Raw genomic sequence first — 20,972 nt, 5'->3', positions numbered from 1 at the left:
GTTTGGTGACCAGTGCAAACTCTGATAATGTCATAGCCTAGGATCAAGACTCTGAGGGGGAGATAATCAGAAGATGATATCTGAACTAAGTTATTACTTTAATGACTGTGGTATTAATTTAAAAATTTTTTCTTTTCTTAAAAAAATGAGACAGGTAGGTAAAAGAAGTAATGAAGAAACTCAGTAACTTACTTTTTGTGACAACACCTTCCAGGCGAATGATATTTGGATGGTCAAACTGGCCCATGATACTAGCTTCTCTTAGAAAATCCCTTCTTTGCCGATCCATGTGGCCGCCTTTCAAAGTTTTAATGGCAACTGGGATCTCTCTTTTCCCTGGTGTCTTCAAACGCCCACTACAGACTTCTCCAAATTCACCTTAAAATATGAACAAAAGCAGCTATTTGATTAAACCAAATACATTTCAGAAGAGTCAAACTGTCATACAGTGACATCCATTTTTCACATGACTGTTAAGTATGTTATTTTCACATAAACATTTCTTTCTTAAAAACTAAGTTTATAAGGATAATATGCTTGACCAGCAACACTTCTAATGAATAATGGAATGCATTTTCATATGATAGAACACAGGAAATACCATTGATAGATGTCTCTGATCTGCTGAGAAATTATAACTAGCAGAATGTGTAATGCTAATGTAATTCTATAGAAATGCAATCACAGCATAATGTCTCCTGCTCCTGTTCTCAATGCTGATATATGGGCCAAATGTTTACTCTATTCAGGGAATCCATCAGGCACCTGTAGTTAATTTGATCTCCTAGGTCATACGACTGGACATCACTGACAGTTAGGAATCAATGTTAGGGTCAACTGATGTATGAACATATTGAAAACACCCACACTGAACTCTACTATAGTAAATTACTATACCTGCTAAATCACAAGCCATGTGGTTGGAAATACAGATAAGGACGATGAGACATGGTTCAGCATTGTCTCCATTGGGTAGATTAAACAATCACCAAATATTTAGCAGGCATTTATTATATCTATATCCAGTGCTAGAATGTTGTGAGTTTCAAAAAAGTATAAGACTTGGTCTCTATTCTCAGTTGCTTATAATCTGGTAGGAGATTTTAGATGAACATAAATGAAACACTTAAGAACTTAAGAATAAATTCCTGTAAACACTATATTTGTTAAGTAAGAACAGTGAGGGCTGAAGACTTCCTGGAGAGGATGGAACTCATGCTGGACCTCGAGAGATGAACAGGATTTAGGTATTTGAGAGAAGCAGGATATTCAAGACAGGGGGCATAAGGGAGTAAAGGAAATGAAGAAAATCATTCAAAGGTCCAGAAACAGTAGAGAGAATAACATGGACACAAAGCAACAAGGAGACAGAAGGGATTCCTGTGGATAAAAGATAATATACTTTCTCAGTGCAATGCAATACATTCAACAAACTTTGAAATTCTAGATGCTTAACTTTCCTAGAGCTTATTACCTGTATTTCCTTCAGAACATGATGATTGATTCTCAGTTTATTAATATATAAAGTGAGAATAATAAAATCTTCCATAATTCTATAACCTCTTTTCCCAGAAGGATATTGGGAAGATCAAAAGTGACAATTTATGTCAAAGTGCTTATAAACTGTAAAGTACTATTCATACAGTGTTTTTGGTTATCAAAATCTTTGGAAGAATGAAAGAAATTAAAATTAAAATATCTTCAGTTGGTCTATTAGCAGTTATGGCCAATTGTAAGACATAATATAAGTTTAAGCAAAGAATATTGAATGAAATTTTGCAGTACAATGGATTTCAATTATCCTTACTTTCTTTGGACAGTTTATCACAGCCAACTAAATGCTGACTATGCATGAATATTATAGAAATAGGAAAATATTATAGAAACAGAAAAAATATCTACCTTTTGGTGTAGGTACTAAGATTTTTTTAGGTAAAACAAATAACTATTGGGAGGCCACGGTGGGCGGATCACAAGGTCAGGAGATTGAGACCATCTTGGCCAACATGGTGAAACTCCATCTCTACTAAAAAAATACAAAAATTAGCTGGGCGTGGTGGCACACTCCCAAGTAGTCCCGGCTACTTGGGAGGCTGAGGCAGAATTGCTCGAATCCGGGAGGCAGAGATTGCAGTGAGCTGAGATTGTGCCACTGCACTCCAGCCTGGCACCTGGCAATAGAGAGAGACTCTGTCTCAAAATAAGTAAATAAGTAAATAAGTAAATAAGTAAATAAATAAATAAATAACTGGGAGGAAACAAGGCATAAGTTTGCATCCAAACAATTATGTGTACACATGTCCATTAGAAATAGAAAGCAGTCTAACAAGAGAATTTATTCTATTTATGTTAAAGAAACAAGCAAAGAAACAAGCAAACAAAAACCACTGAAAATTCAGTGTGTATGACATTAGGGTTTTGTAAATCTTGTATGAATCTGGCAACAAACACAAGAATCATCTTTTTTTTTTTTAACTTAACGATACTCTGAAGCTGCTGGAGGATGAATTTCCTTATTTCACAAGAACAAAAAGAAGTTGTAGTTTTTCAGTTCTGCTCGTAATAACACAACGATTTAGGTAATACCGTGTCAAAGCTCTTTGGTGACCAGTGCAAACTCTGATAATGTCCTAGCTTAGAATCAAGACTCTGAGGGGAGGCAATCAGAAGATGGTATCTGCACTAAGTTATTCCTTTAATAACTGTTGTATTAAGATTTTTTCTTTTCTTAAATAATGAAAGTAGGTTTGTGAAAGAAGTGAAATATTTTCTCTTATACATAAAAATACCAATTGATAGAGATTTTCAACATATTTCTACTGAGACCCTGAACCTTGAGAGAAGAGGTGGGTATGCATGTTTACACTAATGTCCAATACAATCAGGCGTATTAAGATACTTAAAATTCATCCTCAGATCATTCATCCTGGTTTGTTGTAATGAATATCCAGAACAAAAAAAAATTTATTTTTCCTTCTTTTTTCTTTTATTTTGTCTAATAAATTTGATAGTATATATAAAGATTAAGCAATATTTTAAAACCCCTCACCTGCTATGAGCCCATAATCCATGTGTTTTTTCTGTTCACATCTCATAGAAATTCAAATAAACTTTTGAATATCATGAAAGAATGAGAACGCTGTTGGTATTTTATCAAGACAGACAAAGTGTTAATTTTCCTTGGTTTTCTGTTGTCTGAAATTCATGTATCTTATTAACACCAGGCAGGTGTTGTTTTCATGCCAAGCTTTGCATGATCAAGCTGTTATCACACTTATTTCAGTGGTACTAAATATGGTCGCCTCAATTAAAGATCTGAGACTCTTAGTGTATTCTTTAGCAAAGTCCAAAAAGCTCAGTCACATAATGTATTAAAACTGTTATCTACAGTAGGCTTGAATGAATCAGACATATCAGGCAGACAGGAAAAATATTTTAAATTAAATGCACAGTTTCAGATTTTGCTAAAAACTGATTTATTATGTCATTGACCTTGTAGCAAAAGTAGAGATCCCATATAGAGCCATAAGTGATAAAAATTATTCCTCAATAGGATCTGTGAACATTTATATATACTGATTAGTACATAATTAACTCTTCAACTATAGGAATAGGGTATTAATTACCTTTTTAAAATTTTATAATATATAGTTGTAATCATTATTACAAAGCTAGGTCTTACATAATGTTATCCTGTGCTGGGTCTAAGAAATCACTATATATTTTATTCCCAATAAACCATTGAGGTAGGTACTAGTATTATCCCACTTTATTGGTAAGCTAAGTAACAAACCCACAAAGACACAGCTAGAAAGTGCAACGTTGTCATTTGAACCTAGGCTGTCTGGCTTCAGAGTCCATGCCTGTAACCTTTATTCTCTGCTGTCTGAGTTGTTTATCATTGTTAATATTTTCCTGTGTTGGTATGTTAGTTAAATCCCCAACTGGTAGCAATGGTGGCTTAAAACCAACTATTGTAATAGTGTTCAAATGCATGAACTGAATATGAACAGATGTTTGGAATGATAAAACCATATCCTAGGAATGTTTCACTATTAAGTAGGAATGGAGACCCCACTCAAATATGTTATATGTTAGATGGTCTAGAAAAATCACTACAGTCTAGTTTCCAGAGAGCAAAGAAACTTCTATCTAGGATCATTGATCTTCTGCCACTGACAGCACATTCACAAGTGAACAACCCCATCTATCTCCCTGGATGTTGGTGAAACATTCTTGGACAAGAAATTTTGTTGTATGTTATACAGGGTCATATTAAAATATCAATTACTATTGAACTTTTCATATAAAGTCTATGTGATTGAACTTAAATCTGTGAAGGAAGGGTAGAGGCAGTGGGAGGAATCTCTCTTGGAGGACCACTGCATCAGGATTCCTTTGAGGCTTTCCAAAAGTTTACTTCCCATGTTCTGAGATTCTGGTACTTCCTCCATATTCAACCCCTAGAGAGCACTGAAGCAAAGAGCCACACTCCTGATAGTTTTCATCACACCTCTCGGTATGAAATGTTTCCTTGCTCATACTTGCTGTTTCCTGCAGACAGGAATGCTCTCTCACATATTTTCCCCCTTTTCTCTCCTGCCTGTACTCTCCTCAGTTCTTCTCTATGTGGATGGCTCCATATTGGTAAAGGCTCAGTTTTGATATCCGTCTTTCAGAAAACTTTCCTTGACCAACCCATCTAATTTAGCCTCCCACCACCAACAGGCTCTTTTGACTGTAAAAGGAGCAGCCTCTGAGATTTGGAAACTGGCCCAGCTCTCAGAGATAAATGTTATTTTATTCCCCTGCTGGAAATAACACCAACCTCAGGCTACTTTGAGACCATGATAAAATGAGACACAGTAGGGCCACTTAATAATTTTGTCTAAGTACAGACAAAGGCAAGGTCATTGTGCCACCCCGAAACACCAGAAATCCTGACTCTTGTCTAAAATGAGTGCCACTTTTAAGAAACAATTACAGCTTTATTCTCATATCTTGTCTTCCCTTCCTATAGCTAAGATTCATTAATACACTATGGTTCAAGTCTTAAAATTAAGGCCCGATATTATTGGCTTCTGTGATAGCTGAGGGCATCTGAAAGGGATTTAAATAGCCCTACTGTATTCTTCCCTACTCTGCTCCCACAAATAAGGTTTCCTAGCTGAAGAACTTGTGTCATCAAATAGATCAGGTCAAGTTCCTCCTCATCCCTGAGAAGTAAGTTTCAGTTCCATGCCAGTCTGTGCAGTTATTCAAACAAGCCAATCACATCCTCCTGAGCATCAATGAGTACTCTACCCTCTTGATACTATAAAAGCTGCATCCCATACCCATGCTTATTCATGATTTTTCCCAAATGCAACCCTTATGTGGCCTTGCATGGTGTCTGGTGTCTCCCTCCTCTGGGCTGTAAATGTATGTGATTAATAAATATGCATAAATCTCATCTGCCTAATATAGGGTCTGTGTGTGTCTCTTTCCATAGGTATTTCCCTCAGTATGAAATCCTTCCCTCACAAACCGGGTAAACAGGAAGCAATTAAAACAGATATCCAGGGGGTGACACAAGATGGCGGAATAGTGGTCATCCACTTGTATTCCCCATAACAAAAATAATTCTGCACCCGTCCATGAACAAAAATCTCTTTGAAGGAGCCCTTGGATTGAGATATGAGGTTGTGAAACCCTGGCAGAGCCCAACACCCAGGATGGTTGTTTTGAGAATACAGACCTGCATCTGGGTGGCAAACCCAGCAGTTGCACACCCAGCTTCAGACCCATAAACAACCCTATTTTCCAACGGGCTTAGTTACAGCCCTGTTTGTCCTTGAGCCTGCTTCCAAAAGCACCCACCAAAAGGCCGGGAGGAATCATGCACATTAGTGTTTAACAGACAGACCCATCTGCTTGTTGCCATCAGTTTTGTCAGTGAACCCAAAAGCTATCCTGTAACTCAGCTCCAGCCCTGTTCAGCTGTAATCCTAGCCTAGTACTTCTCACATGGGGACCTAGAGGGAGACTTGTCTATCTATATCACCTGGACAGACTTGTGTCCTCTGTCTCACAGCAGATCATGAAGGGGCCCTATCTCAGCTCTTGCCCCTATCTGCCATAGCCTGGGAGTAATCTTATCCATAATAAGAATGGCTGGGAGACTCATCCATCTGTGCCACTAAAGACTGCCAGCCTCCATCCCACAGCAGGTCCTGAAGGTGCCCTGAATCTTGATTCTAGCCCCTCTTAACAGCAGCCTTGGAACAATCCCAATGGCACAGGGTGACTAGCCCATCAGTGCTAATGGGCTTGACAATCTCCATTCCATAACAGATCCTGAAGGGACCCTTTCTAGGTACCCGCCCTTCTGTGACAGACCTGAAATTATTCCACCTTGCAAGAAACTGCTAGAGATGCTCTTGGACAGGTTTGCTGGCCTTCATCCCATAGAAGACCCTAACTGGGTCCTAAATCTCAGCTCTAGCCCCTCTCAGATGTGTCTATGAGCAATTTTGTCCATACAGGGATCTTTTGGGATTCTCATCCTGCCCTGCCTGATGTTGGGTCAGGCTTGCCAACATCAGTTCCACACCAGACTTAAATAGCCCTGAAGTTTGGGTTCAGTGCCTGCCAGCTGTGGTCTTAAAGCAGTTCTGTCCAGCTGGAATCCCTCCAGGAGACATGCCTGTCTGTTTCCCTGACAGGCTTTGCCAAACTCTGTTTTGCAGTGGATCCTTAAAGGGTGCTGGATTTAGGTCCAGGCCCCTTTTGTCTTCAGACTGAGAGAAGTTTGGCCTGCTTAGGTACTCACAAGAAGGCATGTCCCACAATGCCCATTCAGGCTGAATCCCTTACCTCTGTCCCATTGTGGATCTTTAAATGGCACTATAAATTGGTCCCCACCTTTTAAAACTGCAGTCTGAAAGCAGGCTTTCTCACCTAGGAAACCACTGTATACACACCTATTCATGACCCCAGAGATAGCGCTAAAGATCTCAGCCTTGGTTATATATCAAGAAACAATCTTGTGTCTCAGTTTAAGTCCATCTTATGGCCAGGAGAGGTACTCATTTAGTTATCCAACAGGGGTCCTCCCAGAGACCCAGTGGAAGCCATATCCATCACTGCACGTGGAAAAAAAACTTGCAATCTATGAACCTGAAGCAGACTTTTATCATCATAGAGCCAGACCCAAAGATCAAGGTCCTGGCGACAGTCCAATCTGCCCAGAAACCAAATGGGGTCCACACCAACTACAGCCTCTGGCAACAACTCTGCCAATTGCAGTTTCCACTGTAGACCCAGTATCAGGTACAAGACCTGGATCCAATGCCACTCAATCATGAGCCCTGAGGTGATCTCATCAGCCTCAAGATCTATTAGGAGAAAATTTTAATGTGCCAAATCTATTGTATAGAGAGTGAAAGAGGAGTTAGCTCCTTCAAATGCAGACAGAAATGCAAGCCTACGTGAATAACAAAGAATGAAGCAAACGTAATACCATCAAAATAACGAAGCCTTTACTAATCGACCCCAACAAAATAGAGATGCACTAATTACTGGAAAAAGAATTCAAAGTGCTCATCTTAAAGAAACCCAATGAAATTCAATAAATACAGGTAGACAACTGAAAGAAATGAAGAAAATAATGCATGAATGAAATGAGAAGTTTGACAAAAATAGAAACCACTGAAAAGAACCAAACAGAAATCCTAGTGCTGAAGAACACAATGGCAGAACTGAAAAACTGAATAGAGAGTTTGAATAGCTGATGTAATCATGCAAAAAAATTTAGACATTGTGAATTTGAAGACAGATTATTTGAAATTAGCTAATTAGAGGAATTTTAAAAAATGATTAAAATAGAGTGTAGGGACATATGGGACACCATCAAATGTACAAATATAAACTTTATGAGAATATCCAAAGGAGAAGAGAGACAAAGGAAAGAAAACATTATTTAAAGAAATACTGTGAAAAAAATCCAAATCTTGGGAGGGATATAAACATACAGATTTAGGAACTTCAAAGGACCCCAAGGAAGGTAAACTCAAAGAATATTCCAAGGTTCCTACTGCCTTAAAACTTGTTTGTTTCTTACTTTAACATTATAATTAAATTATTAAAGTCAAAAACTAAGAAGCTTTAAGGCAGCAAGAGAGAAGACACTTATCATATAAAAAGGATTTCCCATAGGACTATACATGACTTCTCAACAGAAACCTTGCAAGTCAGGAGGGAGTGGCATGACATACTGAAAGTGCTAAAAAATAAGTTAACAAAAAATATGACACACAGCAACACAGTCCTTTAGAAATGAAAAATGAGATCTAAGACAAACAAAAGCTGAGAAAATCCATTATCATGGAACTGGCCTTACAAGAAATGCTTAAGGGAATTCTTTGAGTTGAAATAAAACAATAATAAGTAAAATATAAAAACATATGAAAATGTAAAGCTTATTAGTAAAGGTAAACATACACTCAAATTCAGAATATACTAAAATTGTAAAGGTGTTACGTAAATCACTCATTAATATAATAGTTAAAAGACAAATTTATTTAAGTGATTATAACTATAAATGATGAGTTAGCATGCACAATATAAATACATACAAAACATTACATCAATAGCATAAAATCTGTGAGAGAGGAGAAATAGAAGCATAGAATCTTTGTGTGCAATTGTAGTTAAGGTACTTTCGGCTTAAATTAGAATACTTTAAGATGTTTTATGTAAGCCTCATAATAACTACAAGGAAAAACCTCTGGCAGATACACAAAATATAAAGAGAATGAAATTAAAGCATATTACTACAAAAATACACAAATCACAAAGAAAGACAGTAAGATTGGAAGAAAGTCACAAAATAACTATAAAAGTCAGTAAAAAATTAACAAAAGGCCTATAGTAAGCTCATATCTATCTGTAATTATTTTAAATGGAAAGAGATTATATTCTACAGTTAAAAGAGTATCTAAATAGATTTAAAAAACAAGATCCAACAATATGTTGCCTACAAAAACTTATTTTAGCTTTAGGGACACACATAGAGTAAAGGCAAAAGTATGGAAACAAAGGCAGATAGTAACCAATAGAGCATGAGAGTGATTATGTTTGTATTAGATCAATAGAGAGTGGGGGTGATTATGCTTATATAATTGTTATATTAGAATGACTTTCTTTTTGTCAAAATTGGTAAAAAGAGAAAAAGTAGATCATTATATAATAACGAAGGGGTCAGTTAATTAAAAACATAAGCATTTAAAATATATATGCATATACCATTGGAGCTCCTACACATATAAAGCAAACATTAATAAATCTGAAGAGATAGGCTATCATACAGTAATAGTAGGAAATTTAACTACTGCACTTTCAACAATAGATAGTTTATTCAGATGAGAAAAAGTGGACTTTAACAATCCCTTACACTAAATGGACCTAATAGGTATATACAGAACATTTCATCCAATGTCACCATAATACACGTTTTCCTCAAGTGCACATGGAACATTCTGCAGGATTTATTTAAGAATAAATTCTTAAATTTAGGAAGACTGAAATAATATCAAGTATATTTTCTGACCATAATGGAATTAAACGAGGAATTAATAAAAGAGAAATTCTGGAAAATTCACAAATATTTGGAGATTAAACATCACACTCCTGTACAACCTAATGGATCGAGGAAGAAATTAAAAATAAGAGTTAAAAAATCCTCAGACAAATAAAAATGAAAATGAAAATATAACATACCAAACTTATGGCATGCACCTAAGGAAGTTCTAAGAAGGAAGTTTATAGCAATAAATGCCTGCATTACAAAAGAGAAAAGTTCTTAAGCATCTTAATGTTACCTGAATAAACTAGAAAGGAAGAACAAACAAAGTATGAAGTTAGCAGAAGGAAGGAAATAATAGAGATCAGAATAGAAGTAAATAGAGATGAGAAAAAATAGAAAAGATAAAGAAAATTGACAAACCCTTAGCCAGAGCGGACCAACTAAAAAAAGAGAAGACTCAAAGAAAAACGTGTTTCTAACTTGCTGAATCTAAAGATAGATGCAACTCCCTAAGGTGAACGAACACACAGCAGAGCAGTTTGAAAGATACGTTTCTTCTGTGTTTCAGACGCAGTTTTACCGCTAATTCTGATACGGCTGGATTTGGCTGGAAATATCTGTTTTTAGATTCTCCAAAGAAAGGGTTTCTGAACTGCTGCATATACACATCAGTGTAACTCTGCACTACAGACCAAGTGACAGAGCAAAACCTTGTCTCTAAAAACAAAAGGGCTCCCCAGAAGACAGTTTGGTAGTCACTATTGGTCCTACACTTTCTCAGGTCATATTGACCATCTCAGCTTTCAACCCATTTTATCCAGAAGCTTGAGACATAAACTCACATCACTCAACCCTCTGAAGTTGGGTGCACTGTCATACTCTATGGGAGAACATGAATATAGGTCTACCCAACCTAACTCTGCTACTGGCCACCACAGGGCCAGAGTTTCCATCTGTAAACCTAAATATTGATTTGGCTATGTCCCCACCCAAAACTCATCTTGAATTATATTATCGTTCCCATAATCCCCATGTATCATGGGAGGGACTCAGTGGGGGGTAATTGAATCATGGGGGTAGTTTTTCCCATGCTGTTCTCATGATAGTGAGTAAATTTTCATGAGATCTGATGGTTTTATAAGGGGCTTCCCTCTTGGCTTGGTTCTCTTTCTTCTCTGTTCCACTGCCTTGCGAAGAAAGACAGATTTGCTTCCTCTCCAGCATAATTGTAAGTTTTCTGAGGCCTCCCCGGCCATGCTGGACTATGAGTCAATTAAACCTCTTTCCTTTATAAATTACCCAGTCTCAGGTATGTCTTTATTAGAAGCATGATAAACTAATGCAAGTGACTTTTATACAAGATGCACAGATATAAATGTAAAGACACAGAAACATGAAAAAGCAAAGAAATATGATATCTCCAAAGGAACACAATAATTCTCTAGCAATAAATTCCAACAAGAAAGGAATTTATAAAATCAGAGAAAAATAACTATATTAAAGAAGCTCAATGAGATACAATAGAACACAGATAAGCAATACAAAGACATCAGAAAAACAATTCAGGATATGAAAAATAAATTTATGAAAGAAATACATATTATTGAAAAAGAACCAAGCAGAAATCCTGGAACTCCAAGGGTTCAAGAATAGACTAGATCAAGAAGAATAATTTTGGAAATAGAATATAGGTCTTTTGACTAAAAAACAGTCTGACAAAAATAAGAAAAAAATGGTGAAAAAAATAAACAAAGCCTACGTAACATATGGGACACCATACAGTGACCAAATATTCAAATTTTCAATGTTCCAGAAGGTGAAGACAATACTGAAGGCACTGAAAACTGTGTAATAAATAATAACGAAACTTTCCCAAGTTTAGCAAGATATTTAGACATCCAGACATAGGTTGCTTAGAGATTCTCAAATAGATATAATGAAAAAGGCCTTATACAAGCCACATGGTATTCAAACTGTCAAAAGTCAAAGCAAAGAAGAAATTCTAAAAACAGCAAGAGAAAAGTGCCTAGTCACTTATAAGGAAACTCCTATCATACTAACAGCAGACTTCCAGCAGAAACCTTACAAGCCAGAAGAGAATAGGATGATATATTCAAAGTTTTGAAAGATAAAACTAGCAGCCAAAGATACTAGACCTAACAAAGTTATCCTTCATAAATGAAGGAAAAACACATTCTTTTCTCAGAGAAGCAAAAGCAGAGGGAATTAATCACTATTACACTGGCCCTAGAAGCAACGTTTAAGGAAGGTCTACACCTGGAAACAAAAGCATGATATCCACCATCAGAAAACACATTAATGTATAAAACCCATTGATAGAAAGAAAGGTCTCAAATATTAGCACCACAGAAAACCACCCAATCATAATAATAACAAGAGTAAAAGAGCAAATAATATACAAAACAACCAGGAATAAATGAATAAAAGGACAAGAATAAACTCTCATACTTCAATAATAACTGAATGTAAACAAATTTAACTTTCCACTTAAATGATATAGACTGCCTTCATGGATGAAAACATGACCCAACTATAAGCTACCCACAAGAAACTCATCTCTTCTGTAAAGACACATATAGTCTGAAAGTAAAGGGAAAGAAAAATACATTCTATGAAAATGGAAACCAAAAGTGAGCAGGAGCAGTTGTCCTTAGATAAAACAGAATTTAAGTCAAGAACAGAAGAAAGAGACAAGAAGGTCATTTTATAATGATAAATGGATCAGTACAGCAAGAAGGTATAGCAATTCTCTCTCTCTATATATATATATGCATCCAACACTGGAATACTCAGATACATGAAGCAAATATTAGATTTAAAGAAAGGGATAGACTCTAATACAATAATAGTTGGTGACTTCAACCTGCCTGTTGAGCATTAGATCATCTAGACAGAAAAGTAAAAAAGAAACACTGGATTTAAATAAAACTTTAGACCAAATGGACCTAACACTTATTTATAGAACATTTCATCCTACAGCTACACAATAAATATTCTTCTCATGAATATGTGGATGATTATCCAGGATTCATCACATGCGAGAATACAAAACAAGCCTCAACAAATTTGTACCCGAATTGATATCATTTCAAGTATCTTATCAAACCACAAAGGAATAAAACTGGAAATTAATAATAATAACTTTTGAAACTGGACAAGCATATGGAAATTAAACCACATGCCCCTGAATGGCAATTGGGCCAAGTGAAAAATTAAGCAGAAAATTTAAAAAGTTATTGAAACAAGTGGAAGTCAAAATACAACACAACAAAACCTATGAGATACAGCAAAAGAGTGATAAGAAGAGTTTTTGTTTGTTTTTTTGTTTTTTGTTTTTTTTGAGACGGAGTTTTGCTGTTGTTACTGAGGCCTGAGTGCAACGGCGCAATCTCGGCTCACTGCGACCTCTGCCTCCTGGGTTCAGGCGATTTTCCTGCCTCAGCTTCTCGAGTAGCTGGGATTACAGGCATGCGCCACCATGCCCAGCTAATTTTTTGTATTTTTAGTAGAGACGGGATTTCCCCATGTTGACCAGGATGGTATCGATCTCTTGACCTCTTGATCCACCCGCCTCGGCCTCCCAAAGTACTGGGATTACAGGCATGAGCCACTGCGCCCAGCAAGAACAGTTTTTAGAAATAAATGCCTATGTCGAAAATAGGAATATTTTAAATAATCTAACAATATACTTCATGGAACTGGAAGAGCAACAGCATAGCAAAAATTAGTAGAAAGCAAAATGCAATGAAGATCAGAGCAGGACTAAAAGAGACTAAAAAATACAAAGGATAAAAGAAATGAAAAGTTGTTTCTTAAAAAATGTAAACAAAATCAATAAACTGCTAGCTAGCCTAACCACAAAAAGAGAGAGAGAGAAGACCCAAGTAAACTAATAGATGAAAAAGGAGACAATACAACTGATACTGCAGAAATACGAAACAGACTAATCATCAAAGACTACACATTAGCAAATCGGGAAAGCTAGAGGAATGGCTACTTTGGTGGACACATACAACCTACAAAGATTGAATCAGAAAGAAATAGAAAACTTGAACAGGCAAGTGATGTGCAATGAGATTGAGTCAGTAATAAAAAGTATCCCAACTAAGAAAAGCCCAGGACCAGATAATTTTACTGTCAAATTCTAATACATTTACAAAAAAGAACTAAAACCAATTATCCCTATACTATTACAAAAAGCTGAAGAGGAGGAAATCATTCCTAATTAATCCCACAGGGCCAGAACTACTCTGATACCAAAACCAGACAAGGTTGTAATAAAAATAGAAAACCACAGGCCAATATTTGTGATGAACATAGATGCAAAAAATTATCCACAAAATACTAGGATCCAACAGCACATCACTTTGATCACACGGGATTTAGCTTAGAGAAATAAAAATGGTTCTATATACAGATATGAGTAAACATTATATATCATATCAACAGAAGTAAGGACAAAAACCATAGACATAGAAGAAGCATTTGATGAAATTCAGAATGCTTTATGATAAAACCTCTTAGCAAACTAGTCACAGAAAAAAACATATCTCAATGTAATAAAGGCCATATATGGCAAACTTACAGCTAATATTATACTGAATGGGGAAATGTTGAAACCATTTTCTCCTCAAACTGGAATAATTCTACATAGTGTTAGAAGTCTTAGACAGAGTCAGGCAAGAGAAAGAAATAAAATGCATCCAAATTGGAAAAGAGGAAATCAAATTGTCTCTTTTGCATGTGATATAATCTTATATCCCAAAACATCTCAAGATGTCACCAAAAAAAACTCTTAAAGCAGATAAGTATATTAAGAAAATTACAGGATATAAAATCAACATACAAAAATCAGCAGTGTTTCTATACATCAATAAAGAACTAGCTGAAAAAGAAATCAAGTAGGAAATGTCATTTACAAATGCTAAAAAATATAAAATAAAATATCTTGGTATAAATTTAACCAAGGAGGTAAAAGATTTCTATAAGGAAAATCATAAAACACTGATGAGAGAAATTTAGGAAGTCAAAAACAAATGAAAAGACATCCCATGTTCATGGATTGCAATGATTAATATTGTTAAAATGATCATACTATTCAAAGCAATCTACAGATTCAATGCAATTCTTATTAAAATACTAACGTCATTTGTCACAGAAATAGAAAAACAATCTTAAAATTTGTATGGAATTAAAGAAGAGCCCAAATAGCTAAAGCAATTCTGAGCAAAAGAATAAAGCTGGAGGCGTCACACTACCTGACTTCAGAAGATATAACACTATTATAAGCCAAACAGTATAGTATTGCTATAAAAACAAAAAAAATAGACAGACTGATGAAACAGAATAGAGAACGTAAAAATACATCCATATATTTACGGCTGACTGAGTTTTGACAGACGTGCCAAGAACGTACACTGGGGAGAAGATACCCTCTTCAATAAACAAGGCTGTAAAAGTTGGACATCCATATGCAGAAGAAAGAAACTGGACCTCTATCTCTCACCATATAGAAAAGTCAACTCTAGAGAGAGTAAAGATTTAAACGCAACACCCAAAGCTATAAAACTAATAGAAAAAACATAGGATACATACTTCAGGATACTGGTCTAGGGAAAGTTTGTATGGCTTAGTACTTAAAAGGATAGGCATAAAGAAAAGTAGACAAATGGTACTGTTTAAAATAAAAAGCTCTGCACAGCAAAGGAAACAATCAACAGAGTGAAGAGAAAACCTGTTGAATGGGATAAAACATCTGAAAATTATTTACCTGACATGGGACCTATAGCCAGAATATACAAGGAACTCAACCCAAAAAACAAAATAAAACCACAAATAATCTAATTAAAAAGTGGGTAAATAATATGCATAGACATTTTGCAAAGAAGACGTACAAATGGCCAAGAGCCCTCGGAATAACTGCCCAACATCACTAATTATCAGGAAAATGTAAATCAGAACCCCAAAGGGACATCATCTTACCTCTGTTAGAATGGTTATTATTATAAATACAGAAAATAACGGGTATTGGTGAAGATGCAGAAAAATGGTTACACTTACACACTGTTGGTGGGAATATAAATTAATACAGCCACTATGGAAAAAAGTATGGAGGATCTCTCAAAAAAAAAAAAAAAAAAAGAAAAGCCAAACAGAAGAAGAGTTATCATACGAGCCAGCAATCACACTACTGGATATGCATCCAAAGGAAAAAAAATCAGTATGTCTAAAGATACCTGAATTGCCATGTTTATTGCAGCACTATGTACAATAGACATTTCTCAAAAGAAGACATACAAATGGCAGCAGATACATGAATAAAAAATGCTCATTATCACTAATTATCAGGAAAATGCAATTTAAAGCCACAAGGAGATATTACCTCACATCTGGCATAATGGCCACTGTCAAAAGCACAAAATATAACAAGTGTTGAAGGGAGTTTGAAGAAAAGAAAATCCTTGCGCACTGTTGGTGGGAATGTACGTTAACACAGAAATGATAGAAAATGATAAGGAGGTTCCTCAAAACACTGAAAATAGAATTACTCTATGATCCACCAATCCCACTTCTGGGTATACACCCAATAAAAATATACCCCAAATAAAAATCAATATGCTGATGAGCTGTCTGCATGCCAGTGTCCACTGTGGCATTATTCACAATAGCCAAGATAAGGAAGCAGCCTAGGTGTCTATCACTGGACGAATGGATCAATAAGATTCGGTGCAAATACACACACTGGAGTACTATTCTCCTTAAGAAAAAGGAAATTCTGTCATTTGTGCAACAGGGATGGAAAGGAGGACATTACGGAAAGTGAAATAAACCGGGAACAGTAAGACAAATGGCACATGATTCCCTCTGTGGAATCTAAAAACTAGCAGAAGAAGAGAGGAGAACGATAGTTACCAGATTCTGGGGGAGAGGAGAAGATGGGGAAAGCGAAAATGTTGATAATACATAAAGTTTCAGTTAGACAGCAGGAATAAGCTTTAGTGATCTTATTGCCCAGAATGGTAACTATAGTAAAGAATCATGATTTTTAAATTGCTGAAAGAGTAGATTTTAAATGGTTTTACCATAAAAATGAGAATGCGAAGTAATGAATTTTTAAGTTAGCTTGATTTAATTATTCTACAATATGAACATCTATTAAAACATCATACTGCATCCAATTAATATATTCAATTATCAATTAAAAATAAAATTTATGAAAAAGAAAAAAAAAAACAAACCAGACATCCAATCAAAGAATTGTCTTTGCTTTTTGATAGCATTCCAGCTAGAGCAAACCCCTGCTTCGAAGCTTAGTCCCTCTCCCAAATCACCCATCAGGTGCCCAAATTCTATAACTGGTTCTTTCTAATACCCTCTTACTGACACACACTATATGGTTCTTCCTGGTGTATAGATTCTCCTGCTTCGATAAGTGATGAACCCAACTCGTTCGATTGTAGTGTGTTCCTAGTGGACTTTGATTTGAGAGTATTAATGTACTTACTGCACAGCATTTTTGGCTGTTTGAAATTATCTTTGAATATCATTTTGAACTTTTTTACTTGGTTATTAGCTGTCTTCCCGTTTCAACACTTCCCATGATGATCCCATCCTGTCTATATAATCTAAGTCACGAAGACATGGTTTGTACTGCCTTGGTTTTCTCTATTTTCTGTTGTTTCCACAGCACCTAGTACATAATAAATCTCTTTTTAATACTTGTTGCATGAATGAAATAAATGAATGAGGGGGGAAAAAACAATTCTAGACCCCTAGCTGGGATATTTTAGGATAGATGTAGAAGTCAATAAATTCTCCAATAATTTACCATTTTAAAAATTTGCTTAGTACCTTTTACATTCTTGTCTTTAGTTTCATCTTTTTTATTTGATTTAACTGCAGAAAACCCATTTTCCTATTGTGTAAAGGCAGTAGAAAAAATATTTTAAAATGTCATATAAAGGAGTTGTAAAAGAACAGGCATGGAGAAAAAAACATAACATTAGATTTTTAATTCAGTTCTAGACAGATGTGTATTAGTCTCTTGAAGTCTTAAGGTAAATTCCATTATTATTAATGTTATCAGGATAGTCACCTATCAAACTGTATTCAGCGCCTGTCATTCAAGGATGAAATACCAGTATTCTCATTATGAATTCTGTCTGATTTCCTCCTGATACATAGCATACCTTCTCCATATAAAAGGGAACAACATTTTAAAGAAAACTTACAAGTTTCAAACACAAGCTGAATTGATATTTTAATGCTTCTGATTCAACTTCACAGAAAGGTTCAATATTATGCAAGTTATCTCATGCTTAACAAGGCTTGCTAATAGGAGGAGTAGACTAATGCATTCATCAGGACACGATCTTAGATGTTAGGGCTTCTATTTCTGGCGTCACCCCTATTTTGTGGCTTTAGAGGAAGTCGCTTTACCTTTTCTTGCTTTAGTATAATTGTGAGTGGGTTAAATAGCTACTACTTACATAATTCTTGAGAGATACAGATCAATCTGTAAATATTTGCAAAGCAATGTGAGTCTTAGAAAAGTTCCATGTAACCACTAAGTCTTTTAAAATTATACCAATACCAAAGAGAACATGTGAAATATGCCACTCTGAATATCCTTCATTGCTAGGTTCCTTAAGATCTAGGCCAGGAAGCGGCATTTCTTTAACTCCTGAGAATGAGATGTTTTAACTTTCTTATCATACAATGGTTAAAGATTTCTTTAGTAAGTGAGTTAAAAAAAAGCATTTTTTTTTTCAAACAACACATATTTCAAACATTAGATAACTTCTTTTTTTGGGGGGGGCAAGTTTTTATTTCTTTCCACTGAAGCATGCTTCTAAATATAGCACTGTCCTCAAGAAGATGAAATTTTTCTCTTCATCTGTAATTATGAAGTCCAGTACATTACTAACTTATTGAATGCTGTTATTCATAAAGTTTCAACTTCCCAAACTCACTGATACATCTACCCCTAGAACACTTCTGTGATCCAGTGTTATCAGTCTCTACCAGACGGCCACCTGGTTTCTTCCATTGAGGTAAATTGAAAGAGCTTCACTTTAGAGTAAAAAATATTTGCATTTCAAAACTATCTCTGCTTAATGTGCTATCAAAATTGATTTTCCATTTCTTCCCTGGGAAACTTAATATCTTTCTATCTCAGCTTCCTTTATCTATGAAATATGACTATCTGTTTAACAGAATGATGGGAAGTAAAGGTACATAAAACGCCTCTCTCTCTCTCTGGCAGCTTACGTTATTGCTACCACCCAAAACCTAAAACAAATTCAACCGTCTTCTAGTCATTTCTCTCACAGTCAGGCTACCGAGCACATTTGGAGAACTGGATAGCAGTGTTACTAGTAATGAATGGTTCTGTTCTCAACCATATTCTGTTTTCAATCTACATACTATCTCAGGTTAATGTCTTTCACCACCACCTACTACTGTCTTTAGGCTGTGATATCCCAAATCTACATTTGTAGCTCAGAATCCCTCCTTGAATCCTAGAAGTCTCCTAAAGACCATCTCATTATCATCTACTGTATTAGTCTGCTCAGCCTGCCATACAAAATACCACAGAATGGGTGGTTTAAACAATAGACATTTAATTTCTCAAGGGTCTAAAGATTGGGAAGTGCAAGACTGAAGTGCTGACCAACTCGGTTCCTGGAGAGCTCTCTTCCTGACTTTGAGGCAGCTGCCTTCTCAGTATGTCCTCACATGGCCTTTACTAGGTGCATGCGTGTAGAGACAGAGGGATCTCTCTCTTCCTCTTCTTATAAGGCTAACAATCCTATCATCAGATGAGGATCCCACCTTTATGATCTCAGTTAACCTTAATTACTCCCTGAATGTCCTGTCTACAAATATAGTCACACTGTGAGTTAGAGCTTCAAACTATGAATTTTGGGAGGACACAATTCAGTCCAGAGAATCTCCTAAAACCCATTATTCCTTCTTTATTTCTTAATTCACTGTGTAGCTGTAGTTGCTTGGATAATGGCTGCCCCAAAGACGTCCACATTGTAATCCACAAAATCTGTGAATATGTTACCATGTTTAGCAAAAAGTACTTTGCAGATGTATTAATAATTTTGAAATATGAAGATTATCATTAATTATCCAAGTAGGCTCAGTGTTATCACAAGGGTACTTACAAAAGGGAGGCAAGAAACACAGAGAACGAGGTGGGAGGAGGAAAATAGAGGTAAGAGAGTCAGAGGGAAATTTGAAGATACTGTATTGCTGACCTTGAAGACAGAGAAGGGTCATGAGCCAAGGAATGCAGGGTGTCTTTAGAGGCTGGAAAACAGGAGGAAGGAGATTCTTGCCTGAAACCCTCTGAAGATAACAGTTTCGCCAACACCCTGATTTTAGCCAGTGAATCTGATTTTGATTTTCTGACTTGGAGAAATGTAAAACAATAAATTGTGTGTTTTTTAAGGCCACTAACTTGTGCTAATTAATGGATGGGACAGGGCTTGGTGCAGAGTTAATTCTCAAATATCAGTTTTCATTTCATGCTGAATTACATCATTCTTTTACACACACATATTTTATTGCACTTTAGGTTCTGGGATACATGTGCAAAACATGCAGGATTGTTGCGTAGGTACATACATGCAATGTGGTTTGGTGCCTCCATCTCCCCGTCACCTACATCTGGCATTTCTCCCCATGTTATCCCTCCTCAACCTCTCTATTCCCCTGTTGTCCCTCCCCTATTCCCCCACAACAGACCCCAGTGGGTGATGCTCCCCTCCCTGTGTCCATGTGTTCTCATTGTTCAACATCAGCATATGAGTGAGAACATGCGGCGAATGTTTTTCTGTTCTTGTGTCACTTTGCTGAGAATGATGGTTTCCAGATTAATCCATGTCCCTACAAAGGATATGAACTAATCCTTTTTTATGGCTGCACAATATTCCATGGTGTAAATGTGCCACATTTTCCTTGTCCAGTCTATCATTGATGGGCATTTGGGTTGGCTCCAGGTCTTTGCTATTGTAAACAGTGCTGCTATGAACATACATGTGCATGTGTCTTTATAATAAAATGATTTATAATCCTTTGGGTATATACCCAGTAATGGGATTGCTGGGTCAAATGCAATTTCTAGTTCTAGGTCCTTGAGGAATCGCCACACTGTCTTACACAATAGTTTGATTTGTACTTCCACCAACAGTGTAAAAGTGTTCCTATTTTTCCACATCCTCTCCAGCATCTATTGTCTCCAGATTTTTTAATGATCACCATTCTAACTGTCCTGAGATGGTATCTCAATGTGGTTTTGATTTGCATTTCTCTAATGACCAGTGATGATGAGCTTTTATTCATGTTTGTTGGTCTCATAAATGTCTGCTTTTGA

General features: G+C 36.0%; 1 protein-coding gene across 5 annotated transcripts in view; it reads right to left on the bottom strand.

The window, feature by feature from the left end:
• Positions 1 to 20,972, bottom strand: part of EPHA6 (EPH receptor A6) — a 986,592-nt gene that overhangs the window by 218,206 nt on the left and 747,414 nt on the right. For all 5 annotated transcript variants that reach the window (XM_074389177.1, XM_039480541.2, XM_074389178.1 and 2 more), the window contains one exon: positions 193 to 378. In XM_074389177.1, the coding sequence (XP_074245278.1) occupies positions 193 to 378 (186 nt within the window). The remainder of the gene's footprint in view (positions 1 to 192; positions 379 to 20,972) is intronic.

Source organism: Saimiri boliviensis, chromosome 18 (assembly GCF_048565385.1).
Source record: "Saimiri boliviensis isolate mSaiBol1 chromosome 18, mSaiBol1.pri, whole genome shotgun sequence".
Taxonomy (NCBI): domain Eukaryota; kingdom Metazoa; phylum Chordata; class Mammalia; order Primates; family Cebidae; genus Saimiri; species Saimiri boliviensis.
Note: the sequence above shows the minus strand (reverse complement) of the source record. Positions and strands in the feature narration are given on the sequence as shown.